General features: G+C 45.7%; 2 protein-coding genes and 1 pseudogene across 4 annotated transcripts in view; 1 reads left to right on the top strand and 2 right to left on the bottom strand.

The window, feature by feature from the left end:
- The window catches only part of naa35 (N-alpha-acetyltransferase 35, NatC auxiliary subunit), an 11,699-nt gene extending 10,050 nt beyond the window's left edge, over positions 1–1,649 (bottom strand). Inside the window, exons 1-2 of the mRNA XM_076991564.1 lie at positions 1,481–1,649; positions 336–464 (exon numbers count right to left, since the gene is read on the bottom strand). Coding sequence (XP_076847679.1) covers positions 336–456 — 121 coding nt within the window. The 5' untranslated portion in view covers positions 457–464; positions 1,481–1,649. The remainder of the gene's footprint in view (positions 1–335; positions 465–1,480) is intronic.
- LOC143493230 (uncharacterized) overlaps positions 1–24,481 on the bottom strand; it is a 181,951-nt pseudogene that overhangs the window by 26,818 nt on the left and 130,652 nt on the right.
- Positions 910–24,481, top strand: agtpbp1 (ATP/GTP binding carboxypeptidase 1). Of its 3 annotated transcripts, none has more exons than XM_076991562.1 (26): positions 910–1,078; positions 2,514–2,575; positions 2,710–2,840; positions 10,077–10,144; positions 10,252–10,315; positions 10,495–10,641; positions 10,892–11,023; positions 11,569–11,662; positions 11,784–11,821; positions 12,001–12,209; positions 12,383–12,560; positions 12,905–13,005; positions 13,158–13,274; positions 13,544–14,058; positions 14,296–14,379; positions 14,508–14,594; positions 14,878–15,026; positions 16,393–16,480; positions 16,890–17,034; positions 17,118–17,268; positions 17,367–17,547; positions 18,056–18,185; positions 18,276–18,407; positions 20,215–20,391; positions 21,813–21,976; positions 23,154–24,481. In XM_076991562.1, the coding sequence occupies exons 2-26, from the start codon at positions 2,544–2,546 to the stop codon at positions 23,323–23,325; spliced, it is 3,486 nt and encodes a 1,161-aa protein (XP_076847677.1). In that variant the 5' UTR covers positions 910–1,078; positions 2,514–2,543; the 3' UTR covers positions 23,326–24,481. The 3 variants fall into 3 exon arrangements, with proteins under 3 accessions (XP_076847677.1, XP_076847676.1, XP_076847678.1); XM_076991561.1 differs by lacking the exon at positions 910–1,078 and adding an exon at positions 1,836–2,039; XM_076991563.1 differs by lacking the exons at positions 910–1,078; positions 2,514–2,575; positions 2,710–2,840 and adding an exon at positions 3,676–3,843.

Here is a 24,481-nt window from a genome sequence, read left to right as displayed (position 1 = left end):
TCTTATATATGATTCTTACTTCCTCAGCTTGCATCTTTCACAGTGCCAGAACACAACATATGAAAATAAAAATCATAATCACAAATATAAGATTAATGAAAATGTTTTTATAATGTTTCTGGTTGCTCAGTGGAAAGGCTATTCTGGGTGAGACCTTACGTCCTGGGAGAGTGTGTGAAATCCCAGATGGCCCCAGTAACAACAAACAGCTGGCACACAACTATGACCAAGTTGGGTCTGTTGAATAAAAATGGTCCTTCTAAATCTGGTCTGTTCCATTGCCTTGTACAGGGCACAGATGAAACAGTGACAGACACACCCATGCGCACACACACCTTTACAGGCCCCTTTGAAATCCTGGGTGATGTCCACCCAGTTGGCATTGTTCTTCATCTTCTCTGGGATTCCGAGACCCCACCCTCCTTCGTCCTCCTCAACAGATGACTTCATCACCATGGAGATGGCTGCCAACAGATCAAACATGCAAACATTTATAACCAAAGCCTGCAGTGCAGTTTCCTTAGAGCGAAAAAGGTAGTAAATGAAATAAAACAATAATATAGTGATTCAGGTTATCATTATTGTGTTTGTATACCTCTGGTGACCTTGGACACTGTACTGAGAAGCCAAGGTGAACTAAAACATCTACGTTACTTAAACGTTTAGTTTTCATCATACATTATGGCAAAATTAATGTTTCAAAAACATCTAAAAGGGGAGTAAAATCAAGACAAATTAGAAACAGGACGAAAACTGAGTTACTTCAAGCCAATAAGTGCTCTGGATTCCCAGGGTGGAGCTGACATTTAAATAGTCCAGGGACTAAAACCAAAGTTTTTAAAATAGAGTTTAAGTTGAAAAACACCTAATTTGGTAGCACGCCGTGAAAGCCTTTATATGGGGTGTTAGGCTCTCAGACAGGCACCAGACCACATAGGTTTGGTAAAAGCTCCCCCAATTTAAACCACTAAAAAACGAATCGACGTGCCGTTCACAGTTGGTGGTGCTTGACTGGACCTGTGCTGTCTGTAACGACGGCACTGCTCTGAGGTAAACCAGTGACACTACAGTCATACAGGTGAGTCATGTTACTGCTGTGCTGGTCAGGCCAGCTATCTGGCTAAGGGGATAGCGGTGTTTGGAATGAAGGTAGACGTTCAATTTCACTTCGTTTGAATAAAAGTACGAGCTCCAGGGACGGATAGGACGGACACGAATGTTTCTTAAACACGAATGTTTCTTTCTTTTCGTTTGAAGACATGTTGAACCACACACAGGCACTTAGCCACTTAGCGGCTAGCTGTGTGCCCCTCTCATCCCCCTCCGTGTGCGGTCTGGCCCGGCAGGTAGCAAGCAACCTAGCACATTCCGAGTAACAATTTACTTTATTCATTACGGACAGGAGCGACATCGCCGACAGTAACATGTGCACAACGCGTCTGATGTTAACACAATTACATAAGTGTAAAAGAGTAAATACCTCCTAATTAGCCAACAGACTCTCTGTTGTAAGCGTTCACCCCTGCTGGGCACTGGGAAATGTCGTCATACTCCAACTGCAACATGGGATTGACACATTACACAAAGTTCAAAACATCGAGAGCAATAAATCCCTCTTCCCAGCAACCGCGTCAAGGCCAAAGACGCGCATGTCCATTTGTAAACAATTATATTTACTGGTTGTCGTTTACTGAGTTATTATAAAATACATTGCTATGAATTCCTACATTTCCCAGAAGGCTTCAGTTCGATTTCGCTCTCGCGTTATCCGCTGGCAGTAGTGACGGAAGTCGAGACGTGTTGGTAGATCTTCAAGCCATCGCGTGTGGAGGTGCTGCGTGTGTATGGCGTTGAGATCTGAATATATCCGCAGAGGCGTTCGGACCCCAAACGCGCCCGTAGCCAGGAGCCGATCTAGATGGATGGCTAGTAAATAATAATAATAACAATATCAGGGCGTCGGGAGTAGCGAGATAAGAGAGATAACACGGAGGAAGGAACCGTTATGCTCAGATGGAGCAACTTTACATGCTTTAAAGGTAAATAAGTCCACCGTACTCCGGTTTCAGATGTTTGTAACTACAGTGTTCGGCAGTTGGTGTTTCTGGTTAGCACTGTCAATGTAGCATTTGCTCGCTAATGTTAGCCGGTCGCTAGGGCAGCTGCGACTGACTGGGTTTATTGTTTTAGCTAAGCTAGCTTGTTGGAAACTGGCTAGCTAATATACAGTCAAATAACAGTCAGTGTTTATGACAATTTACCCAATGCAATTACTAGGATTACGTAACAAAAATGTTAAATATCTGTATGTTATCTCATGTACTCAAGCTGCTATATATCCACCTAACCATGTTGGAGGAGAGGTTTAGTTTTTTGTTTTTTTTTTTTAATTGCTAATGGTGTTAAACGGTGGTAGTGCCGGTTATAGTGTGGTACGTAGTGCAATCCACGCCATAACCAGTGATTATATTTTACAAGTGTACGTGTTTTAGCACCTGCCCTGTCTTTTACAGTCCGTTTGACCTGTATGTGGGTGACAAGAAATGAATAAACCAAAAATGGCAACAGAGAAAGGGTAGGTGACCACTCCCCCCACACACACACATACATACACACACAATGTCTACAGAATAATATGATATATGTTGTATAGAGGGGTAATAAACATTAATTATGAAGTTATAAATATCGGCCACGTAATGTGTGCAGTATTCCCAGCAGTTCCCGGGTGCTGATGCTACTGGGTCAGCTGGAGCGCCTGAACGGGGAGGTGGTGGGCTCAGACACCGAGGCCATCAGGCAGGTGACGGCTAAAATCCTGCACCTCATCCAGACTCAAGGTGAGCCGGGGCCGCCGTGCGCACACACAGGTGCTCCTTGACCTGCCTCGAGTGTGCACTGCGTTCTGCTTAAAGAGCCGTGTGGTCTGTCTGGATCATCTTCGTTTCTGACGTGCCCCACGCCCACCCATATTCATCGATAACGTTCTTAAAGCTGTAAGCGAAGGGAGCCGAAAAAAAAAAAAAGAAAAATTAAATGTGCCATATTTTGTCAATTGTGATCTTTACACCCCAGTCGAAATTTGTCCTCCGCTTTTAACCCATCTGTGCAGTCAGAACACACACACACACACACACACTAGTGATTACAAGGGGGCTGTGGATCACACGTGCCCAGAGCGGTGGGCAGCCCTAGCTCGGCGCCCGGGGAGCAGTTGGGGTTAGGTGCCTTGCTCAAGGCCACCTCAGTCATGGCCTGTCTGGGAATCGAACCCACGACCCTCCGGTCACAAGACCAGTTCCCTAACCGCCAGGAGCGGATCAGAAGGTTCTCTGGTGCCACTGGCCTGCTAGGACCTTCTCTGGAAGCTGTCACGAACTACAGCAGTCACTGATCCAGGCAGCTGTAACTACATCCAGCATGACACTCGTGTCTTCACCGCTGGCCGAACGGCCCAATGCACCTCCTCCTACGAGAGGGAGAGTTTAGACACATTCTCCACCCTCGCGTCTCCGCGCTAATCCCTTTTCCGTTCTCTCTGCATGCGTTCTTCTTCGGCCACGCTCCCCCCTCCCCGGCCGTCCTGCGTCACGTGCGTCTGTCGTGAGTGTCCGTCATTATCTCCCGTCACCCAGGCTGCAGGGATCCGTGCACCGGGCGGGGCCTCTTCCAGAAGGAAAAATCTCCTGGGCATCGCTATGCGTTAGTCTAGCTGACACATGAGCGGTGTGTATGTGTGTCTGACATATGCAGCTCCGCGTGCTGTTTATGTGTGAACAATAAGGATGGCCTACAGCTGTAATAGAAGCAGAGACAGACATATTCAGCCTCCATGCAGCCCCGGTAAGCTCTGAGAAGTGGGTTTCTCACATCTCACATGCCTGCAGCAGACATTAGAGTACTATTAATATACTATCCATTCACCTGTGTATGGGTGTAAGAAGGCATCTAGAAATCAATAAGAAATTGGTGTGCGGCTACTTGCACTAAAACTCATGTTACCTGATAACATCTAATGTGGGCATAGGCTTTGTTCAAGCTAAAATGACTACACATACTGTGAAACCTGACATTTTTTCTTTAATTATCACAATAGTGATAGTTAAATATTTATTTTTTCTTTTGTAAAAACAAACAGTTTTAGAAATGGTATGCAGATGTCAACAAAATCAGCAGCCAACTTGCAAATAGGACCAATTACATTCCAAAGGCTTTCATTTGTAAAGCATTTAGCTAAGGTACTACAAAAAATCTTGATAATACAACAGTGAATCACATATATTTATCATGTTTTTGTATTGTTTATCCTTGTCCAAGTGCACATTCACGCTCTGTTGTCTTAAACAAGATACTTTAGTTCAGCTACATTTCCTGTGCGTCTGCAGAGACGACTGACTCGTCTCCAGAAGTATCTTGTGTGCTCGCCTTGCAATCTCCCGTGTCACCGGTATTTGATTTGCTTGCAATCTCCCGTGTCACCGGTATTTGATTTGCACAGCACGTTTTTATTTATGGCTCTGTATCGGTGGCTGGGTATGTAACGTTCATTTGGGTCTAACTTTCAACCAAAGGCAGGCTGGCTCTCTCGTGAGGCCTGTTGCTTGTGTTACTCGGTGACATTCAAGTGACAGTCAAGTGCCATACGTGACAATGTGCTGACCTTTCAAAACACATTCCCATGGTTTGAAAGAGAATAAACGAATAGTTAACAGGCTAATTATTACATTGTAGCTGGCGGCTTATGTTTCCTTAGGTATGTTATAGATGGCGTTATAGATGTTTTGCCATCTACCATATAATAATAATAATACTTTTTATTTATAATGCACTTTATATTTATAATGCATTTTATATTTCAGAGAAATCTCAATATAGATATTTTTAAAATATGTATGTGTGATTTGTAGTCATGCACTGGTTCAGGCGCTTGTCGGTGAGTGTCAACGACTCTGGCAAATTCCAGTGTACATTAAAAGTAAATATATATATAAATCTTGCTCATTGCTTCACCTCCTTCTTTAACCTTGCATGTAGGATAGTTTGTATTGCTTTTGAATCGCTATTGCCCGAAACCCAAAAGTTATCGTACAGGGAATTATTACTTGTCGCCTTTTATGATGTCAAGAGCTTTGATCCAACTACAGTATTCATTTACGTTGAGAGCTTACTCTCTAGAACGTCTCGTATGTCTGAGCGTGACCAGGATGTAACTGTACACTTGGCCTTTCAAAGCCTGTCCACGGAGGACCTTTCTTCACTGAAACTTGAGACATCCAAAATAAGATGAATGTGACTGTTCCAAGAAGGTTTTGAGAACAGATATTGGATAATTCAAATTTCCAGATCAACTCTGTTTGACTGCTTTAGTCTGTGTCTATTTCTGTGCTGATCAGTCAATCAATCAATCAAAAATGTATTTATATAGCGCTTTTCACAACAGTTGTTGTCACAAAGCAGCTTTACAAGTGTCCGAGTCCAAGCCCCCGTGAGCAAGCCAAGGGCGACAGTGGCAAGGAAAAACTCCCTAAGAGCACGAGGAAGAAACCTTGAGAGGAACCAAGACTCGGGGTGGCAGCCCATCCTCTTTTGGCTGACGCCAGTCACCATGACAACAATAATTGGACAGATACATAAACACAGGAACCTGTGATCTTAGTCGATGTGGGGGTTCATAATTGGAGATCAATTCTTGGAGGTAATCAATAGCAAGCCTGTGCAGTGCTTTGTAGAAGAATTTTAAAATCAATCTGGAATTTAACTGGGAGCCAATGCAGGGCTAATATGATCAAATTTTCAAAGTTTAGTTAAAACTCTGGCTGCGGCATTTTGATCTACTTGAAGTTTATTTCAATTCCTATTTCAGCATCCTGGAATAATCTGGAGCTAACAAAGCATGCACAAAATTTCCTGCATCATGCTGGGATAATGCATTTCTCAGCTTGGCAATGTTATGGAGATGTAAAAAAAAGCAATTAGTAGTAAAAAAAAATCCTAGTAGTATTATCTATGTATTTAAAAAATGATAAGTCAGAGTCGAATATAACTGCAAGATTTTTGGCTACTGAGCCATTGCTAATGGGGTTGTCTGCGAGATTTAGCATTAGATCTGGTATCGTCTGTCTTGCGGTCTTTGGGCCCAGTGTAACGAAGCTCGAGCTGCGGACCGAGGAGGCGGACACAAACGCCAAGGAGAGCGAGATTTATTGAAGGGGATTCCATATCCGAGGTCATACAAAGAGGCAGGGGTCATAACGGTGGAGCCATCCATGTGTGACAAATACATGGGCATAACGACGCAAGGAATAAACAATGCACTAAGACACTGAACGAATACTTAAAACAAAACACGGGGGAAAATGCATACAAACTAGATAACCAGGCTACAGAAAACACAGACGGTTGAGCAGCAAAAAGAGAAGAACTCACTGACCAGGAAGCGTAGAACACTGAACAAAGCAACCCGACCACGGGCTAGAAATGCAGGGATATAAATACACAGGACTAAACTAGACACAGCTGGAGACACTGGAGACACTGATGACACGGGCGTCGCAGACAGAGGGAAACCATAGAAACAGACAAGCAGGGAACAACACAGACACGAGGAGCAGGAACCCGAAGTGACAGCTAGAGAGGGGGGCGTAGCCCTACATGACACCCAGAAGGAGAACCTCTGTTTTGTCAACATTAATGTGGAGGAAGTTTAGCGATATCCAGCATTTAACATCTATTACGCAGGTATCAATTTTCTCTAATCTGGATTTGTCACCAGGTTTGGCTGATATATAAGGTTGGGTGTCCTCTGCATCGCAGTGAAAGTTGACACCATGTTTGCTTATTAACTATGCCCAATGGTAGCATGTATAATGTAAATAGTGGTCTTAAGATGGAGCTTTGCGGGACTCCATATTTCACTTTTGTGCGTTTGGGGGGAATATTATTCATCTCTGCAAACTGATAGCGATTGGTTAATTAAGAATTAAACCATGAAAGGGATGTGCCTGAGACAAATTGCTTTCAATTGCAACCCAGTTTTCTAATCTTTCTAGCAGGATCCTGTGATATATTGTGACGAAAGCTGCACTAAGATGGAGAAGCACTAATAGAGATACATAACCTTTATCTGAGGCAAGAAGGAGATGATTTGTTACTTTAACTAGGGCTGATTCAGTACTATGGTGGGGCCTAAATCCAGATTGGAACTTTTCACATGATTCCTGTGATTTCTGTGCAGATATAAGCATAATTGTTGGGCAACAGCTTTTTCTGTGATATATGATATGTTCAACATGGGTCTATAACTAAATAGTACAGGTGGATCAATATTTGGTTTCTTGATCAGAGATTTAATGACCACTAGTTTACAGGATTTGGGCATGTAACCTATGGTTATGCATGAGTTAACTATTGTTAGAAGAGGTTCAGTCACTGGTAATTTTGAGGGAATTGAGTCTAATGTGCAAGTAGTACAATTTAACGATGAAATTATTTTCTCCAATTCTGTTTCTGGCTATGTTCAATTTAGCAACAAAACAAATCATAGTAGCATGTTTACACTTTCACCATTTAGCAGATGCTGTTATCCAGCTGTGGGCAATTAATTTTCCCAAGGGGCCACATGAGAAATTGGAACAGATTTAGAGGGTCAGACTAAGGGTCAGTTCTGTATAATTCATATATACTGTATACATACAGTATACATTAGGGATGTGGAGATTCACCGATTCACATAGGTGAATCGGTACACATGTCTGCGATTCGACTGCACCGGTAGATTCAACGTGCATCAGGTTTAATTTGCGGGCAAATTCACGATGCATCGCCTCTAGCCTTTTTGCATCGGCAAATACCATGATTAAATCCAGTGTTTTGTTTTCCAGTATCTATTCCTTATTCTAACATTTTCAGAGGCAACATACTTTTTATGCACCATCGTGTCCTCAGGTACTGACGCAAACACGCAGACGTACACAACAAAGATGGAGGGAAACGAGAGCATTAGCAACGACAAAGATATTTAATGCACCAAAAAGACACACAAATCAAACGTGTGGCAATATTTCGGGTTTTTTAAGCGATGTGGTCAACTTGACAAGACGCACGCAATCTGCAAACAATGCCGTGGGGCTATCAAATACGTTAGTAGCACAACGAACCTGGCGACACACATGAAAAGACGGCGTGGTGTGGACATCTCTGCGGCCGCTACCCCCTCGTAAGTCTAGCAGACAGTAGTGTTGCAGATCGTAATATTCACTATGTTAATAGAGAGTAAAGTAGAATTGTGCTATTGAGTTAAGAAAACTGATGGGTTAGGCCAATACATCCTCAAACCTCAACTACCTGTATTGAATGATCACTTATCAAACCGAATCCTCATATAATAAGTCATATCGTTACCAATCATTTTTGAATCGCATCATATCGTGAACAGGAGTGATTTGTATCGCATCATATCGACAAGGGGTTTCAGAGTATCGCAGTTATATTGCATCGGTGGCAGTGTATCGAGATGTGTATCGAATCTAGCTTAGTGGTGAAGATATACATCCCTAGTATACATACATACACTAGCAATCAAACGTTTGGACACACTTGACAAAATTTATGTTTTTAATAGTAAAAAAAGGCATTTTAGTCTAATGGATTATGATTCAATTTGTACTTTTGTACAGGCATTGTAGATTTTGCAAAACATATTTTTAAGACAAAGGTAATTGGGAAAGGTGTTATTTTGTATATGAATTCAGTCTCAGCACACACACACACACAATTTTAAATGCACCCTCAGCTAACTCAGCAAAGCAGTTTTATTTCAGAACTTTAGTTCCTTCAAGTGCTCTGCATATGTGAGAATTTTCCAGTCTTCAGGACTAGAAAAGCATCATAGGTGCTGCTGGGTAACAGATGACCAAGAGCGGGCAAAACTGTCCTCAAAGCATAGGATAGTTGCTTCAAAGAATCTAATATCTAAGTTAGTCTATATTTGTTTATTAATAATAATGTTATTTCTTTTCTTTATGAGAAATAAAAAAAAACAGAGTAGGTGTCAACTTTTCACTGCTAGTGATTATACTGCAAACAATATATATAATATCCCTTAATAAAAGAGAAAAACAGTACATGAAACACTACAATGACATAGTGAGAATTTGGTGGTAAACTTGTCATTGTTCTGTTTAGAAAGTTGTACAGTTTTGCGATGACAAAAGTTTGACGTTACCCCACGTATAAAGATCAGTAACTGGGCTGTATCGCAGACTCATTAAGAAGTCCATTGCCTTGTTAAAAACTGCGCTCAAAATCAGTCATTCTTTTTGGACGTTCGGGCTAATCACTGACTTCTTGAAAGCTGTGCAACACATTCGCCGGCACATTTGAGTGAAGGTGCGTGAGTGCAAATGGAAAAACATAACGGCTGCCTTCAAAATAAAAGCAGTGCGGTTGTATTTCGTGTACCTATTACGTCGTTATAGGTGTCATAGGTCGATATTTACTTTTGACTTCTAATTTATCAACGAACATGCAGACCGGTCAGAGGACAGGATGTAGGGCGGGACAGTGCCCTGGTTTGCTCTTATCCACAGCAACTTACAAAAGTCAGTTGTTATCTGCTCAGAATGTATCCCAGCCAGTGCAGTAGGATAGAGGTCAAAATACCACTGAACTAGAATACTGTTGAAATACAGGAGTCAACGCTGATACATGAGTGCAAATAAGTATAAGCTCAACACCAGACAGTAAGTGCAATACTGTAGTAATAGTAAGCACAGTACACGCTAGATCAGTCACTCAACAGAACTAAGAATTTCATAGGTGCAAGATCAATGGTCATTTAACTATTACACTAATTTATAAGTCTCGGTACGTTTTTGAAGACCGAAAGGGACTCAGCTGTCCAGAAAGCCAGTGAAAGTTCTACCATCTGGGAGCCAAGACGGAGAATGTTTTCCTAGCATGTCTTCCACACGTGTTTTCCATGCATGACACTTGAACCAAGGTGCTTCAAACTGAGCTGCACTCACAGATTTCACGCAGATGTTTGGAGCTGACGCTTTCCTGTTGTGGTGTTTCAGAGAAGACTCGAAAGGAGGTCATGGCTAAAGGCTCCAGCGGTATGGAGGTCATCCTCGCATCTCTAGAGGTGAACACCCTCTCCTAAGAAGAGGCTCAAATCACTTCTTTATTCTAAAGACCACTCAGTGCGGGCAGTTTTGTGTTACAATAATTCATATATTTAAACGTTTACAGAACACACAGGATTTGCAGACAATTCTGAACATCTTGTGTATTTTGAACGAGCTGTTGACAGTGGGTGAGTGTCTTGGTATTATTACAATGGATCATTTCATTTCTTTCTTGGTCTGTTTTGTTTCTGTCCCAAGTGCATTATTGAGTCTATAGTTATTCTTCTTTTTATGGTTATAGCAACCATATGATGATATTTTGAAACACTGCTATATTATCCCTTTCCTTGTCATGGTGTTGCTACAGCCGGTGGCCGGCGGGTGGGTGTGTTCGTATCTAAAGGAGGAACAGCTGTCCTCCTGCACCTGCTGATCAACTCCGGCAGAGAAACATCGCCCAGTGAAGATCTGATGTACCAGATACACTCACTATTGGCCAAAGTTGGACCTAAAGGTAAAACAACCTACTTCACCAAATGGGTTTCGCAACATGTCAATCACAATGTGTTGGCAAACATGTCACAGAGTGACTGGCATTGTTAGCCACTTTTTTCCCAGATACCTATGAATGAGCAGATGCTAGCACTGACCAGCTTCTTGTAGTGAAAGATTATTGTTAATTGATTAACTCACTTAGAGCAATCGTTTATTATTGCGTGATTTAAAATCAAGACGGGTGTGCGTCTTGTCTCCGGCCTCTGCAGACAGGAAGTTTGGAGTGAAGGCACGGCTCACGGGCGCTCTGAACGTGACCGTCAACCTGCTGAAACTGAACCTGCAGAACCACAAACTCCTGCTGCCGTGTTTGCAGGTGCTGCGCGTCTACTCCGCCAACTGTGAGTGCAAACGTGCACGAGCGCACTGAAAACAAACAAACAAAGTGCATGAGCTCACTAAAAACAAACAAACAAAGCGCACAAGCTCACTAAAAACAAACAATTTGCGGGGAGTGTCTAAAAATGCAGTTTATTTATTATATATTTACAAAATATCCACAACAAGATGTAGATTTTACATGGAATTCTGATTTTTGAATGTTTAAAATGTTTATATTGCATTCATAACGTTTGTACTATTTTTCGGGCATCGTAGATTTTGTAAGACGTACATAATGCGTGAGTGCAACATAAATGTCTTTTAACAGAGAAGTTCCTCTCATTTCATTATAAACTAGCAGTAAACATGTTAAAGACGGCGTATGTGTGAATGAGTAATGTAGTCACGGATAAAACAGTTTGATGTCTTATTCGGTGTTGGCAAAATCCATGTGTGTGCTGTAAAGGAGATCCAGACAGTTTTGCATGATGTCCGTTTGAGTTTGAAGGGCTGGCGTGGGTGTTCAGTATGGGTCCCTGAATGGTCTCTCTGCCTGCTTGTGCAGCGGTGAACGCTGTCTCACTGGGAAAGAGCGGGGTTGTGGAGCTGATGTTCAAAGTCATTGGACCCTACAGCAAAAAGAACACCACCCTGCTGAAGTAAGCTAGGGGGCGCTGTTGCTGCCCTGTCTCTTGGCACGCACTGCACAGCTCTGTTAGCAGGCTCCACTGTTTGTTGACTAAACCTGTCATGCTGTTTGTCTTTTGAAATCCAACACAGAGTGGCCCTTGACTCTTTGTCAGCTTTGCTCAAATCAAGTAAGTGTGGTTACGTAATGACAGTCAGTGTATGTAGAGTAAAAAAATAAGTATTTGTTTATTTATTGCTATGCTGGCCAGCCCTAAAGATGCTGCAGTAGCCTCAGATGTCAAACACTGCCTGTGTTTACTGCCTGGCTCTGCTAATCCCATCCACAAACCCCCCCCCCCCCCACCAGAGATGAACGCCCGCCGTGCAGTGGACAGGGGCCATGTTCCGGCCCTGCTCGCCATCTACCAGGACTGGCACCGCAACGACACACGGCACCGCCACATGCTCCTACGCAAGAGCATTTTGGGATGCATCAAAAACATCACCAACATCAAGCCGGGCAGGAAAGCCTTCATTGATGCGGATGGTATAAAGATCCTCTATAACACCTCTGCTGTAAGCTCCGCCTTCACCTCGCTCGTAACACTCGGGGCTCCTGGGCTATGAAACTTGGTGCCATATGTACACTGTGTGTGTGTGTGTGTGTGTGTGTGTGTGTGTGTGTGTGTGTGTGTGTGTGTGTGTGTGTGTGTGTGTGTGTGCGCGTGTGTTTTGCCTCTGCTGGGCAGGAGTGCCTTCCCGTCCGGACGCTGGACCTTCTGGTGAACACCTCCAGCCTGATCATGAGAAAGTGCTTCCCGAAGAACCGCCTTCCACTGGCCACCATTAAAAGTGCTTTTCAGTACCCGCTGCCCCACGTCCCGGCCGGCGGCCCCGTGGCCGAGCTCTACAGCCAGCCAGCGGGAGGTAAAGCTCAGTGAACGTCCACACCCCAGCAGGCTTTGCATGCTTAACCGTAGTATTCATTTAACTAGACAAGACCAATGGAAAAACGTCGTATTTATGACTTGGCAAGAGGTCAAACGGCTCAAAACGGCTGTTTTGAATTAGCGAAAGAAAGATGCAAAGAAAACTAGTAAGAGGAGATTAATGGTGTTTATGATAAACACCGTTTGGTGTTCTGATCAAGCACACGTCCTGACCGATGAGGTAGTGTGGAAAGAAGCGCTGCTTCACTAAAGCGTCCCATCGTTCTGACACCATCAGGGAAGAATGGGCATGAGAGTGTGTCTGTGTCTCTCCTGTCCCAGTGGACGACGTCGTGGATGAGAGTGACGACAACGAAGACACCGAGGTGGACACGGAGAACGATACCGAGAACGAGGAGGACGAGAAAGACCACAAATCCCGGGTGAGTTCTCTGGAGGAGCAGCGCAGAATCCACGTGGGCCCCTGGCCAGCAGGGGGCGTTGTGCACGCTGCCTCCAAGGTCCTGTGTTGTGTGTATCGGTCAGTGATTTGCCATGTCATAGATTTCACTGATACATCTGTGTTTGGCCACAGAATGATGACATCGAGACTGATATCAACAAACTGCGACCCAGAAATATTTTGATGCGGCCGTTTGATGAGCTAAGAGTTTATGAGCGTTTTTTCCCGGAGTTCTCTGAAGATTTTGAGGTAAAGATTACTGCTGACGTACATATGACGTTAGCTGGTCAGTACCTATCCCACTAGATGGTTCTGTCTCTTAAATAATCGAACTACACTTACGGACTGTTACTTTCTGTTACAATAAGATAAACAATAAGGTTTTGTCTTGCTGCTGTTTGCCTAAATCATTGTGGATGCATATTCTCGTTCTTTTTCTAAAGCTGTTTCTGGCCATACATGTTTCATTTGATTGGTTGATCCATACGGTCTACAGTGAGCTGTTTCACCTATTTCAGGACTTTGACATTGAGAGCAGTAAACCCACCTCCCCATGCACCAACCACGCCCCCAAGGCCCAGCGGCCTATCGGGATCCCTATTGCCCGTCCCCCAGCAGGCCCCTGGGCTTACCCCAGAAACAGACGCCCGCGGCAGGACGAGCACGCGTCTCCCCGGCCCAATGATACCCCGCCGGGAGTGGACGGCATCTCTGACTCCCAGGCTCCACAGCGCGGCCCGGAGCAGGAGATAGAGCAGGGCCTGGTCCGGCTGGCCCTCGACACCTCGGACACATCGGTGAACGGTGGCTGCTCAGGGGAGGGGCCTCAGGAGGAGGGCGGGGACCAGGCGGTGCTGGAGGTACCAGACACGGCAGCCCTCCTACCCCTGCACGACCCTGACCTCTACCTAGAGATGGCCAAAGAGACCTGCTCCGTACCAGGCTACACGGAGGTGGCGTACCCGGACTATTTTGGCCATGTGGCGCCCAACTTTCGGGAGCCCATTCTAGAGAGAGTTTACGGGGTCCAGCGGTGAGTAGACGAGTCCCAGCATGAGAATGCTCGAAGCTCTAGTTAGGAACACATATTTGGACTGTTACCAACTGTGTTTTTGTTTTGTAGTTGTTCATTGACATTTTTAGATGATTTGTTATATATTATTTATTGTCTTCAACTTGATTATGATGAAGTGTGCTTTTAATTGTGAAAAGTTCTTCTGGAATACTGGAAGTTTTCTGAGATTTAAATATCACGTAATATATTCAACAGGGCAAAGATTTTCCAGGATATTGAAAGGCTCATTCACCCTGCGGAGATCCTGGACAGAGTTGTGTATGACGTTGACGTGCAGAGGTCAGCCGATTCCTGCACGATCGTTAGTTCGTCTGTTTAATGGCGTAATGCTTTATTAACGAGTAAAATCTCGTTATTTGACATTGTGATTTTGTGTTGCACTAAAAGAAGCTTCCTTTAATCTTCAGTTGTCCAGTAGCTGATGATGGCGAGTCTCTGAAGTTCAATTCGCAGTTCGAGTCTGGCAATCTGCGAAAAGCAATTCAAGTCAGAAAGTAAGCACAGCTTAAATGGCACGACTTATGGTTCAGAAATCTTTATTCCAGTTCCCATACCAACACCTGTATTGTTTTAAAATCCCCAGTTTCTACTCTTTTATTCTGTGAGAGTGTATATACCCTACTGCCCATTATGAAATATTATACTCTTCTGTATGGAACATTACTCAGGACATTGGGTAGATATGAGTTACTGAGACTAGACCAGGATGAAATGTGGCGTCAGTGTTACAGTATAGCCTCACCTTCATGTGCGCCTTCCTGGACCTCTTGTCTCCAGGTTTGAGTATGACTTGATCCTGAACTCCGACATCAACAGTAACCACTACCACCAGTGGTTCTACTTTGAGGTCAGCAGCATGCGAGTGGGCGTGTCCTATCGCTTCAACGTCATCAACTGTGAGAAGTCCAACAGCCAGTTCAACTACGGTGAGCCGCTAATGCGCCTCAGCTAGCGTACCTCGTCTAGCGTACCTCGTCTAGCGTACCTCGTCTAGAGCGCCTCATCTAGCGTACCTCATCTAGCGTACCTCATCTAGCGTACCTCATCTAGCGTACCTCATCTAGAGCGCCTCATCTAGCGTACCTCATCTAGAGCGCCTCATCTAGCGTACCTCATCTAGCGTACCTCATCTAGCGTACCTCATCTAGCGTACCTCATCTAGAGCGCCTCATCTAGCGTACCTCATCTAGAGCGCCTCATCTAGCGTACCTCATCTAGCGTACCTCATCTAGCGTACCTCATCTAGCGTACCTCATCTAGAGCGCCTCATCTAGCGTACCTCATCTAGAGCGCCTCATCTAGCGTACCTCATCTAGCGTACCTCATCTAGCGTACCTCATCTAGAGCGCCTCATCTAGCGTACCTCATCTAGCGTACCTCATCTAGCGTACCTCATCTAGAGCGCCTCATCTAGAGCGCCTCATCTAGCGTACCTCATCTAGCGTACCTCATCTAGCGTACCTCATCTAGAGCGCCTCATCTAGAGCGCCTCATCTAGCGTACCTCATCTAGAGCGCCTCATCTAGCACGCCTCCACCCCAAGATGTTCAGAGAGCCAACATCAAAGACATGATTCCCAAGCCAAGGAAGCATCCCGTCATCAGATGACGGACGATGAGGCGAAGAGCATTCTGACATGAAGCAGAGCGACTCTCCTTCACGTTCTTTGATATCGGGATAGACGGACAAGCTGTTGACCTCTGCTGAAAACACAGACTTTGTTTTGGTCTTCTCGGTCATAACTGACTGATATAACACTTGGTTGTTTTATTTAGCTAACTTTCTAGCCACCCCCCCCCCCCCCACACACACACACACATAAACAATCTATTGTTTGGGAAAACATTATCAAGCCAAAGATATCCTTGTATAGAAAGTGTTTGAGTGTTTTCAGCGTTGGGTTTCACAAACCCAGAACTCGTGGGTTTGAACCCAGCTGCTAACAGTTAACAGCAGCTTGATTCAGTGGGAGTTTAACCTGCAGCAAATATGTTCCTCAAGGACTTTATGCAGTATGTTGGTACAGTATACTCCACCCATGTGTCCACTAATGTGACCTGAACAGGTTTCTCTTGTGTAGCAGAAGGAGGATTTTGATATTTCTTTTCCACAAAGGTCACCGAGTTGCTTGTCCAGTCGTTTCAAGTCTTAAAATAGCATCCTTAGACTAAAATACAAGTATAAGGATTTCTTCCAACAAAGCATGTTTGGTGTTAACATGCGTGTGCGAAGCGGTGTCTCACCTGTAGCCTTGCATCTGTATGATTGTGAGATTGCGCCCTCTGGTGGCAGGCATGCAGGCGCTGATGTACTCTGTCCAGGAGGCCATCGGCGGCAGGCCCCGCTGGGTCCGCACTGGCTCTGACATCTGCTACTACAAGTAAGTCCTGCTCCAGCCCGTATTGTAGCGGGGTGAAAATCACTTTCGGGTTGCAGCTGGTCATGTGAAACCTCAGGAGCTCTTTTGAAAAAGCAGGCGTCGTATTTCACTCAGGGTTGCAGCATGGTGCTATTTAACGATAAAAAAAAAACTAACTGGAGCAGACGTTTATCGGGATAGAAACAGTGATGTTCAAAGAAAAATGTGTGTGAGCGTATTCGTAGAAACAGGCAAAATTGACCAATCTGTTAATGGTACAGCACTTAAAAGCTAAGTATGTGTAAACACTTCAGAGTTTCTTTGTAATCCGAGCGTGTGTGTGTGTATCCACGCACTCGAACGGCCGTAATCTCTCCTGTCGTCGCTCTGATTGGTCAGCACCCGTGACGTCGCTCTCCTGTCCACGCAGAAACCATTTCTCACGGAGCTCCATCGCGGCAGGGGGTCAAAAGGGCAAATCCTACTACACCATGACCTTCACTGTGACCTTTCAGCACAAGGACGACGTCTGTTACTTTGCCTACCATTACCCGTACACCTACTCCACCCTGAAGGTACGGCCCCGAGCTGCTCTCTGGTGGGGGGGGGGGGGGTGTTTGGAGGACTGCGGGGACTGAGGAGGTGTTTTGTACGGCAGATGCACCTCCAGAAGCTCCGGGCCATGCGTGCACCGCATGTCTACTACAGGCAGGAGCTGCTGTGTCACACGCTGGGGGGCAACGCCTGCCCCCTGCTCACCATCACCGCAGCACCGGAGTCCTGTAGCAGCGACCACGTCTGCCAGTTCAGTATGTCTCTCTCTCTCTCTCTCTCTCTCTCACACATACACACACACACACACACACACACACACACAAGCGCGGTTTCAGCAGTGTGCTGTCTACAGGGAACCGGCCAGTGGTGTTCCTGACGGCGCGGGTACACCCGGGGGAGACCAACGCCAGCTGGGTGATGAAGGGCAGTCTGGAGTTCCTGGTGAGCTGCAGCCCTCTGGCCCAGAGCTTGAGGGAGAGCTACATCTTCAAGATCATCCCCATGCTCAACCCAGATGGAGTCATCAACGGGAAGTACGTCTGCACATGCTCGCACACACACGCACACACACACCACTCTCCCACACACACGCACACACACACACATGCTCGCACACACCACTCTCCCACACACACACACACACACACACAACTCTCCCACACACACACACGTGCGCTGACTCTCCCACGCGCACACACACGCACACACACACACTCACGCACGACTCTCCCACACACACACACAAACACACACGCACGCGACTCTGCCACACACGCACTCACTCATACAAAAACACACTCACGCATGACTCTCCCACGCACGCGCGCACACACAAACACACACACACGCGAACACACACGCACGCTGTTGGTTCAAAGCCTTGCTCTTTAAAACCAAGCACACAGATGTTTTAGTCGATTCTTGTCCAAACATTGGGAAACTGCTAAATTGCATCTGGTTCTTGTCCCCCACCCCCACCTTGTGTGTGTGTGTGTATGTGTGTGTGTGTGTGTGTGTGTGTGTGTGTGTGCGCACACGCAGTCACAGGTGCTCTCTTAGTGGTGAAGATCTAAACAGACAGTGGCAGAACCCAAGCGCTGAGCTTCATCCCACCATCTACCACGCCAAGAGCCTGCTGCAGTATCTCAGTGCTGTGGGAAGGTCTCCGCTGGTGAGTGGGACAGGGGACAGGGGGGGACAGGAGGACACGGGGGGGGACGGGGTCCGTGCCCTGTGTGAATGTGTGAATGCGTTGTTGCAGGTCTTCTGTGATTACCACGGTCACTCACGCAAGAAGAACGTGTTCATGTATGGCTGCAGCGTCAAGGAGACAGTGTGGCAGACCGACATCAGTGCCAGCTCCTGTGACCTGCAGGAGGACTTGGGATACAGGGTAACGCGCACACACACACACACGTGCACACACAAACACACACACACACACACACACACACACACACGCATCAGCACCAGCTCCTGTACCAGCTCTAGAGGTGTGCCAAAAAATCGATTCATATATCAAAAATCGATTCTCATTTACTACGATTCAGAATCGATTCTTGCGTTACGTAATTACAAAATTACACGAGACTTTACGCAGCAGATTCTGGGACACACTCATGTGCGGAAAAGTTTCAAAACAAATGGAGGAAAGAGATATTCAACCTGTCCCGTCTTCATTTAAGGCAAAAATATGGGTTCATTTTAGTTTTTACCGAATGCCAGGGAAGACCGAACTTAGGGTACCCGCGGGTCCTTAAAAAGTCTTAAAATGTCTTAAATTTAGTTTTCCATATTCAAGGCCTAAAAATGTCTGGAATTTTATGAGGGGAGACATTAAATTATTATAAGTGTGTGTTGTTCAGTTGTTCTGGCGCGATGTGAACTTTGCCGAATCTAGCGCTAGGACCATGCAGAAAATAACCGCTCCAGGGTCCCCCCCCCGGTCAACAATTCTCGTTCGCCAATCCCCAGAAGGGTGGACCCGGCTCGCAAGAGCAAGACGTTTGATACTTGTCAAATGTATTAGCGAGAGGGAAACGAGCACAGCGACCCAGAACAAACAAACAAAACAATGCGGAAGACTCAACGCACAAAAGAATAGAAACAAAAGCCGTGAGGGCACGGAGTAAATAGAAAATACAACGCATGGAAAATAACACTCAACCGCAGAGAGACGGGAGAAAGAAGCAAAAAACAACAGTAACTAAAAAACAGCGCGGATAAATGCAGCGCGAAAACAAAACCAAAGACGCCAGCAGAAGTAACTGGCAAAAAACGCTGCAGCAAAATAAAACCCTTCCCAAAATAAAGGCAAAACGGATAGGAAGAAATACAGGATTGGGAAAACTTGAGATGAGTCAGGAAGCGATGCAGAAGATAGATACTCGAATAAGTAAAGAGAAAGCATAACAGAGAGAGGTGGCGAGACACCATTAAAAGAGAAGCAACTACAGAGAAAGCAGGGACCTGGCTGTGTACGGTTACGCCGGTTTAGTCTGGGACTGACTCTGGTGCCCCTAGCAACGGCTGGGGGAACAGCATCCGAGTCAGCCCTGTCAGCTTGTAAAATGAAGCTAAAGAATTTTGGTAACACAACAAAAAGCATTTTATTTTACCAAAGCACATTATTTTTGTTAATTAAAAGTGAAAGACACTTTATTTTCTGTATTTGTCATTGTGTCTTGCAAAGCAGACTGTAGTAGATCATGCAGATTTTATAGACTGAAGCAGAAATTCATTTCATTTTTTGAAAATTGAAAATTGTTTTAAATCGAAAATCGATTTTGAATCGAATCGTGGCCCCCAAAATCAGAATTGAATCGAATTGTGAGATAGTAAACGATTCCCATCCCTAGCCAGCTCCTACACAAAATATGACCAGATATTCGGATCATACCAGTCTGTTTAATGTCAACTCTTTCAAAGTACACACACAGAGAAGTGTATGTGGATAACCTGTAAAGCTTATAGCGTTTGATATGTATGTTTTGGAGAAAAATATTTATTAGAATAAGAAAAAAAAATTATCCTCATTAAAAAAGTTTTAAATGTAATTAAACATGTGCTGTTCTACTGCCCTATCTTGTGTGTGTTTGTGTGTGTTTGTGTGTGTTTGTGTGTGTTTGTGTGTGTTTGTGTGTGTTTGTGTGTGTTTGTTTGTGTGTGTGTGTGTGTGTGTGTGTGTGTGTGTGTGTCAGGCTCTACCCAGGCTGCTGTCCCAGCTGGCTCCTGCCTTCAGCCTGGCGAGCTGCAGTTTCGTGGTGGAGCGCTCTAAAGAGGCCACGGCGCGGGTGGTGGTGTGGCGGGAGATCGGCGTGCAGCGCAGCTACACCATGGAGAGCACGCTGTGCGGCTGCGACCAGGGCAGGTACAAGGTATGAGCCTCGGGGGCGGAGACATGGGCGGGGCCGGGGTTTGTGGGCGGGGTCGGTTTTGCGTGGGTGGCAGGTGCTATGAGAGCTCGAGGGTTTGTTTGTAGTGCTTGACATCTGTAATGGTACAGGGGGTGTCCTGATGGAATATCTGTGTCCTGTAATGGTACAGGGGGTGTCCTGATGGAATATCTGTGTCCTGTAATCATGCATGGGGTGTCCTGATGGAATATTTGTGTCCTGTAATGGTGCAGGAGGTGTCCTGATGGAATATCTGTGTCCTGTAATGGTGCAGGGGGTGTCCTGATGGAATATCTGTGTCCTGTAATCATGCAAGGGGTGTCCTGATGGAATATCTGTGTCCTGTAATGGTGCAGGGGGTGTCCTGATGGAATAGCTGTGTCCTGTAATCATGCAAGGGGTGTCCTGATGGAATATCTGTGTCCTGTAATCATGCAAGGGGGTGTCCTGATGGAATATCTGTGTCCTGTAATGGTGCAGGGGGTGTCCTGATGGAATAGCTGTGTCCTGTAATCATGCAAGGGGTGTCCTGATGGAATATCTGTGTCCTGTAATGGTGCAGGAGGTGTCCTGATGGAATATCTGTGTCCTGTAATGGTGCAAGGGGTGTCCTGATGGAATATCTGTGTCCTGTAATGGTACAGGGGGTGTCCTGATGGAATATCTGTGTCCTGTAATGGTGCAGGAGGTGTCCTGATGGAATCTGTGTCCTGCATCAGCTCATTGCCTGGATATCATCGGATCTGCTCCCTGATGTCATTTTGGTTAGGGGGGAGGGGCTGCTATTATCCATGACCCTCATTTCATGTGTGCAGTTGCTGATGATTCTCAGATGTGCACAGGGCTAACCCCCCCACAAACACACACACACACACACACACACATACACACACACTTGGAGGAGCCAATCATAACAAGTGTGCTGCATTCCAGCACAGCCTTGGCTGCAGCCTGGGAGTGTGAGAGTGAGTCTGTCCACTAGATGGCGCTGCAGGACAGTGCATGGCCAGACTGAAACCGTGACTCATTGGCTGAGATGCTCTCGGCGCGGGGGACGATCGCTCTGCCCGCCATCGCAGCCTGACGCGGGCGATGGGCTCAGACAGCACGACCACGCCCACGTGGCTGCGGGGGGAGTGGGGGGGGGGGGGGGGCAGGGGTCAAACTGCGGCCGACCCCTCAAGGAAGCCGGGGTCAAGTGGCTAAGGCACAGGGCCATCTGCAGGCGTGCCGCACACGCTCTAATAGCTCAGCCTCCCCCCAGGACTCAATTGGGTTTTAAGTGGGTTTCTGCAACTGCTACAAGTTCCAGATGACAATGGTACGCAGCTTTTCGTGCAGTAGGTAATTCTATTATTTTTTATTGTGTGTGTGTGTGTGTGTGTGTGTGTGTGTGTGTGTAGGGCCTCCAGATCGGGACTAGGGAGCTGGAAGAGATGGGTGCCCAGTTCTGTGTGGCTCTGCTCAGGCTGAGACGTCTCACCTCCCCCCTGGAGCTCCGCAACCATCACGCACACCTGCTGGACATGGAGAGTGACCTGATAGACACACGCTGCAGTATGACTTGGTACACACACACACACACACACACACATACACACGCACACACTCTTACTTGATAATCCAGGGGTCGGTGGTATGATATGAAAAATACCAAATCCTCTAATACTGAAGACTCCTCGGGTGACTGGTAGGATCCCACACTGTCTGACGGATCAAATTAAAGCTGAACACCACAAATATTGCTGGATGAGATACTTGCATAGACAGAAGACATTTGTGCCCTGGGTGTTCCTGGGTACTAGTAAGAAAAGTAGTTGCTGGAAACCCCCCCCCCCCCCCCCCCATCCAAAAAAAAAAAAAAAACGATAATCCCCAAAAAAAACCAAAACAATTGTGATGGTAATAAGATTGATGATGTCAGAGTCTAGAAGCTTCTTGAGAACATACCTCTACCCCTCCCTGCATGTTTACTTCTTTAATAGATGACAGACACACACACACACACACACACTCACTCTCTTCATCCCTCTTCTAATGGCCAGCACTACTTGAGGAGCACTCAGTCACACAGGGCCCTCCACACTCGAGCACTCTCCTCATTACAGCAGTCTAATCACCTGATCCAAAAGGCCGCTAATCCGGTTTGAGGCCGCCCCTACCATCGCACCCCCCCCTCCTCCCAGTGTCTCGCTGGGATCCAGTTTCTCACCCCCTCACACCATTAAAACCATTAAAAAGCCACTGAAACCAGCCAAACCGCTGGGCTGCGGAGAACACACAAAAACATTAAACCATTTATCCGCTTAACAAGAGAGCCATAAAGCCATCATGGCGTTATTGTGTTAGAGGGAGATGGGAAGTTTGAACCCTTCGTGCCGTCGCTTGTCTTGAACCCCCCCCCCCCCCCCCCCCCCCCCCCACCTCCCCCCGTTGGGTGTGACTAAGAGTGCAGCGAACTACTGAGGAGCCAGAGAAACTATTTGTGGTGTAAACGAAACAACGAGTCAACCAAAGCAATCAGGAGTAGACGGTTATTAAAATTAAGTGGTTTTGCTAGAAGTTAGAGCTACTGTAGGCTTCCACACATATAAGACATATTACCCATAAAATCTTTCATTTTTAATAAGTGATGGTGAGGTGTGTGTGTGTGTGTGTGTGTGTGTGTGTGTGTGTGTGTGTGTGTGTGTGTGTGTGTGTGTGTGTGTGTGTGTGTGTGTGTGTGTGTGTGTGTGTGTGTGTAGCCCCACCACGTATGTGATGGAGGAGGATGAACCTTCGTTCCTGGAAGAGGTGGACTACAGTGCCGAGAGCGAGGAGGAGAAAGAGCCCGACCTGGACCCCGCCCACCTTGACCCCGCCCACCTGGACTCCAACTCTGACCCTGAGATCAACCGGCAGGACTCTCTAACCTGAGACATGCTCCACCTGGCTAAGCCATAATAAATCCAGCTTAGTGGCGCAAGCTTGTCTACTGACACCAAACCTTTCTGTACGTGAACGGAACCAAATCCAGTCCTCGTCAATGACACTAGTTCTGAAAAATAAAGAAAAAGACCCCATCTTAATATATGCGCTTTAAACATACATACTTGAATCCTATTGGACAACAACAACCTAATACACTTGCTCTCGACATAACAAAATTTGGTACGATAAACACTAAATGTAGCATTAACAAAACAGTAATGGTTTGATAAGGTCAATACCTAATATTCAAGCAGGAGTCCTTAAATGCAACATGGACTAACCCATATAAATATGATATCGATATGATTTCCCCATTTTTGGTACTGTTAATAACAATATGTAACAGGCTAGTTATTGCTATAGTGATTAACTAAAGGTTTAAAGTACTAAACAAAAGCAATCCCACATCTTGGTCACGGTCCATTAAAAGGAACTAATGGTGCTACACATGGACACTTCCTGTTCGAGTACGTTCACTTCCTGTCCAAGTGTGGTTCATTCAGAGCAAAGCTGCCTTCAGCCGTGTGGTGTGTTGCACACAAGCGCGTTAATGTCCACTGGCTGCACCATATGGGTTGAGGAGGAGGAGAACCCCAGATATGCTCACTCGAATGTGTAACCCCACAATGATGTTCCACAGTGTCACCCTGCGTGAGAAACGTCACTCTTACCCTCATGGTATTACGTGTGTGTGTGTGTGTGTGTGTGTGTGTGTGTGTGTGTTTTGGTGTCTGAGAGAAGCACCATCGGTAGGTTACAGTCATCGATCAACACTGCTTGAGTGAATGTCTGTGCTTGTGGCACAATATGGATGTATTTGCACTGGAAACAATGGTGAGGGTGAGAGTCTACACTTGAAGTGGCTGTGCTCCCATGTTTTTTATTTAAATGCAGAGTTGTTTTGTTGGTTGTTGTATTAATGCATGATTCCTGAGCATCACCTTTCTAATTTATTTGACCTGTTTGATGTTTTGGGAGAGGGGAGGCTAGCTGTAGATGAATATACCAAAAATCCATTTGGTTTGGACTGAATGTATAAAATCAAAATGGCTGTTTACTTTTAATTGAGGTTGTGGATAATAAATATTTAAGTTAAGCTGTC

Source organism: Brachyhypopomus gauderio, unplaced genomic scaffold (genome assembly GCF_052324685.1).
Source record: "Brachyhypopomus gauderio isolate BG-103 unplaced genomic scaffold, BGAUD_0.2 sc83, whole genome shotgun sequence".
Classification (NCBI taxonomy): domain Eukaryota; kingdom Metazoa; phylum Chordata; class Actinopteri; order Gymnotiformes; family Hypopomidae; genus Brachyhypopomus; species Brachyhypopomus gauderio.
The sequence above is the reverse complement of the archived record's forward strand: the minus strand, read 5'-3'. Positions and strand labels throughout refer to the sequence as shown.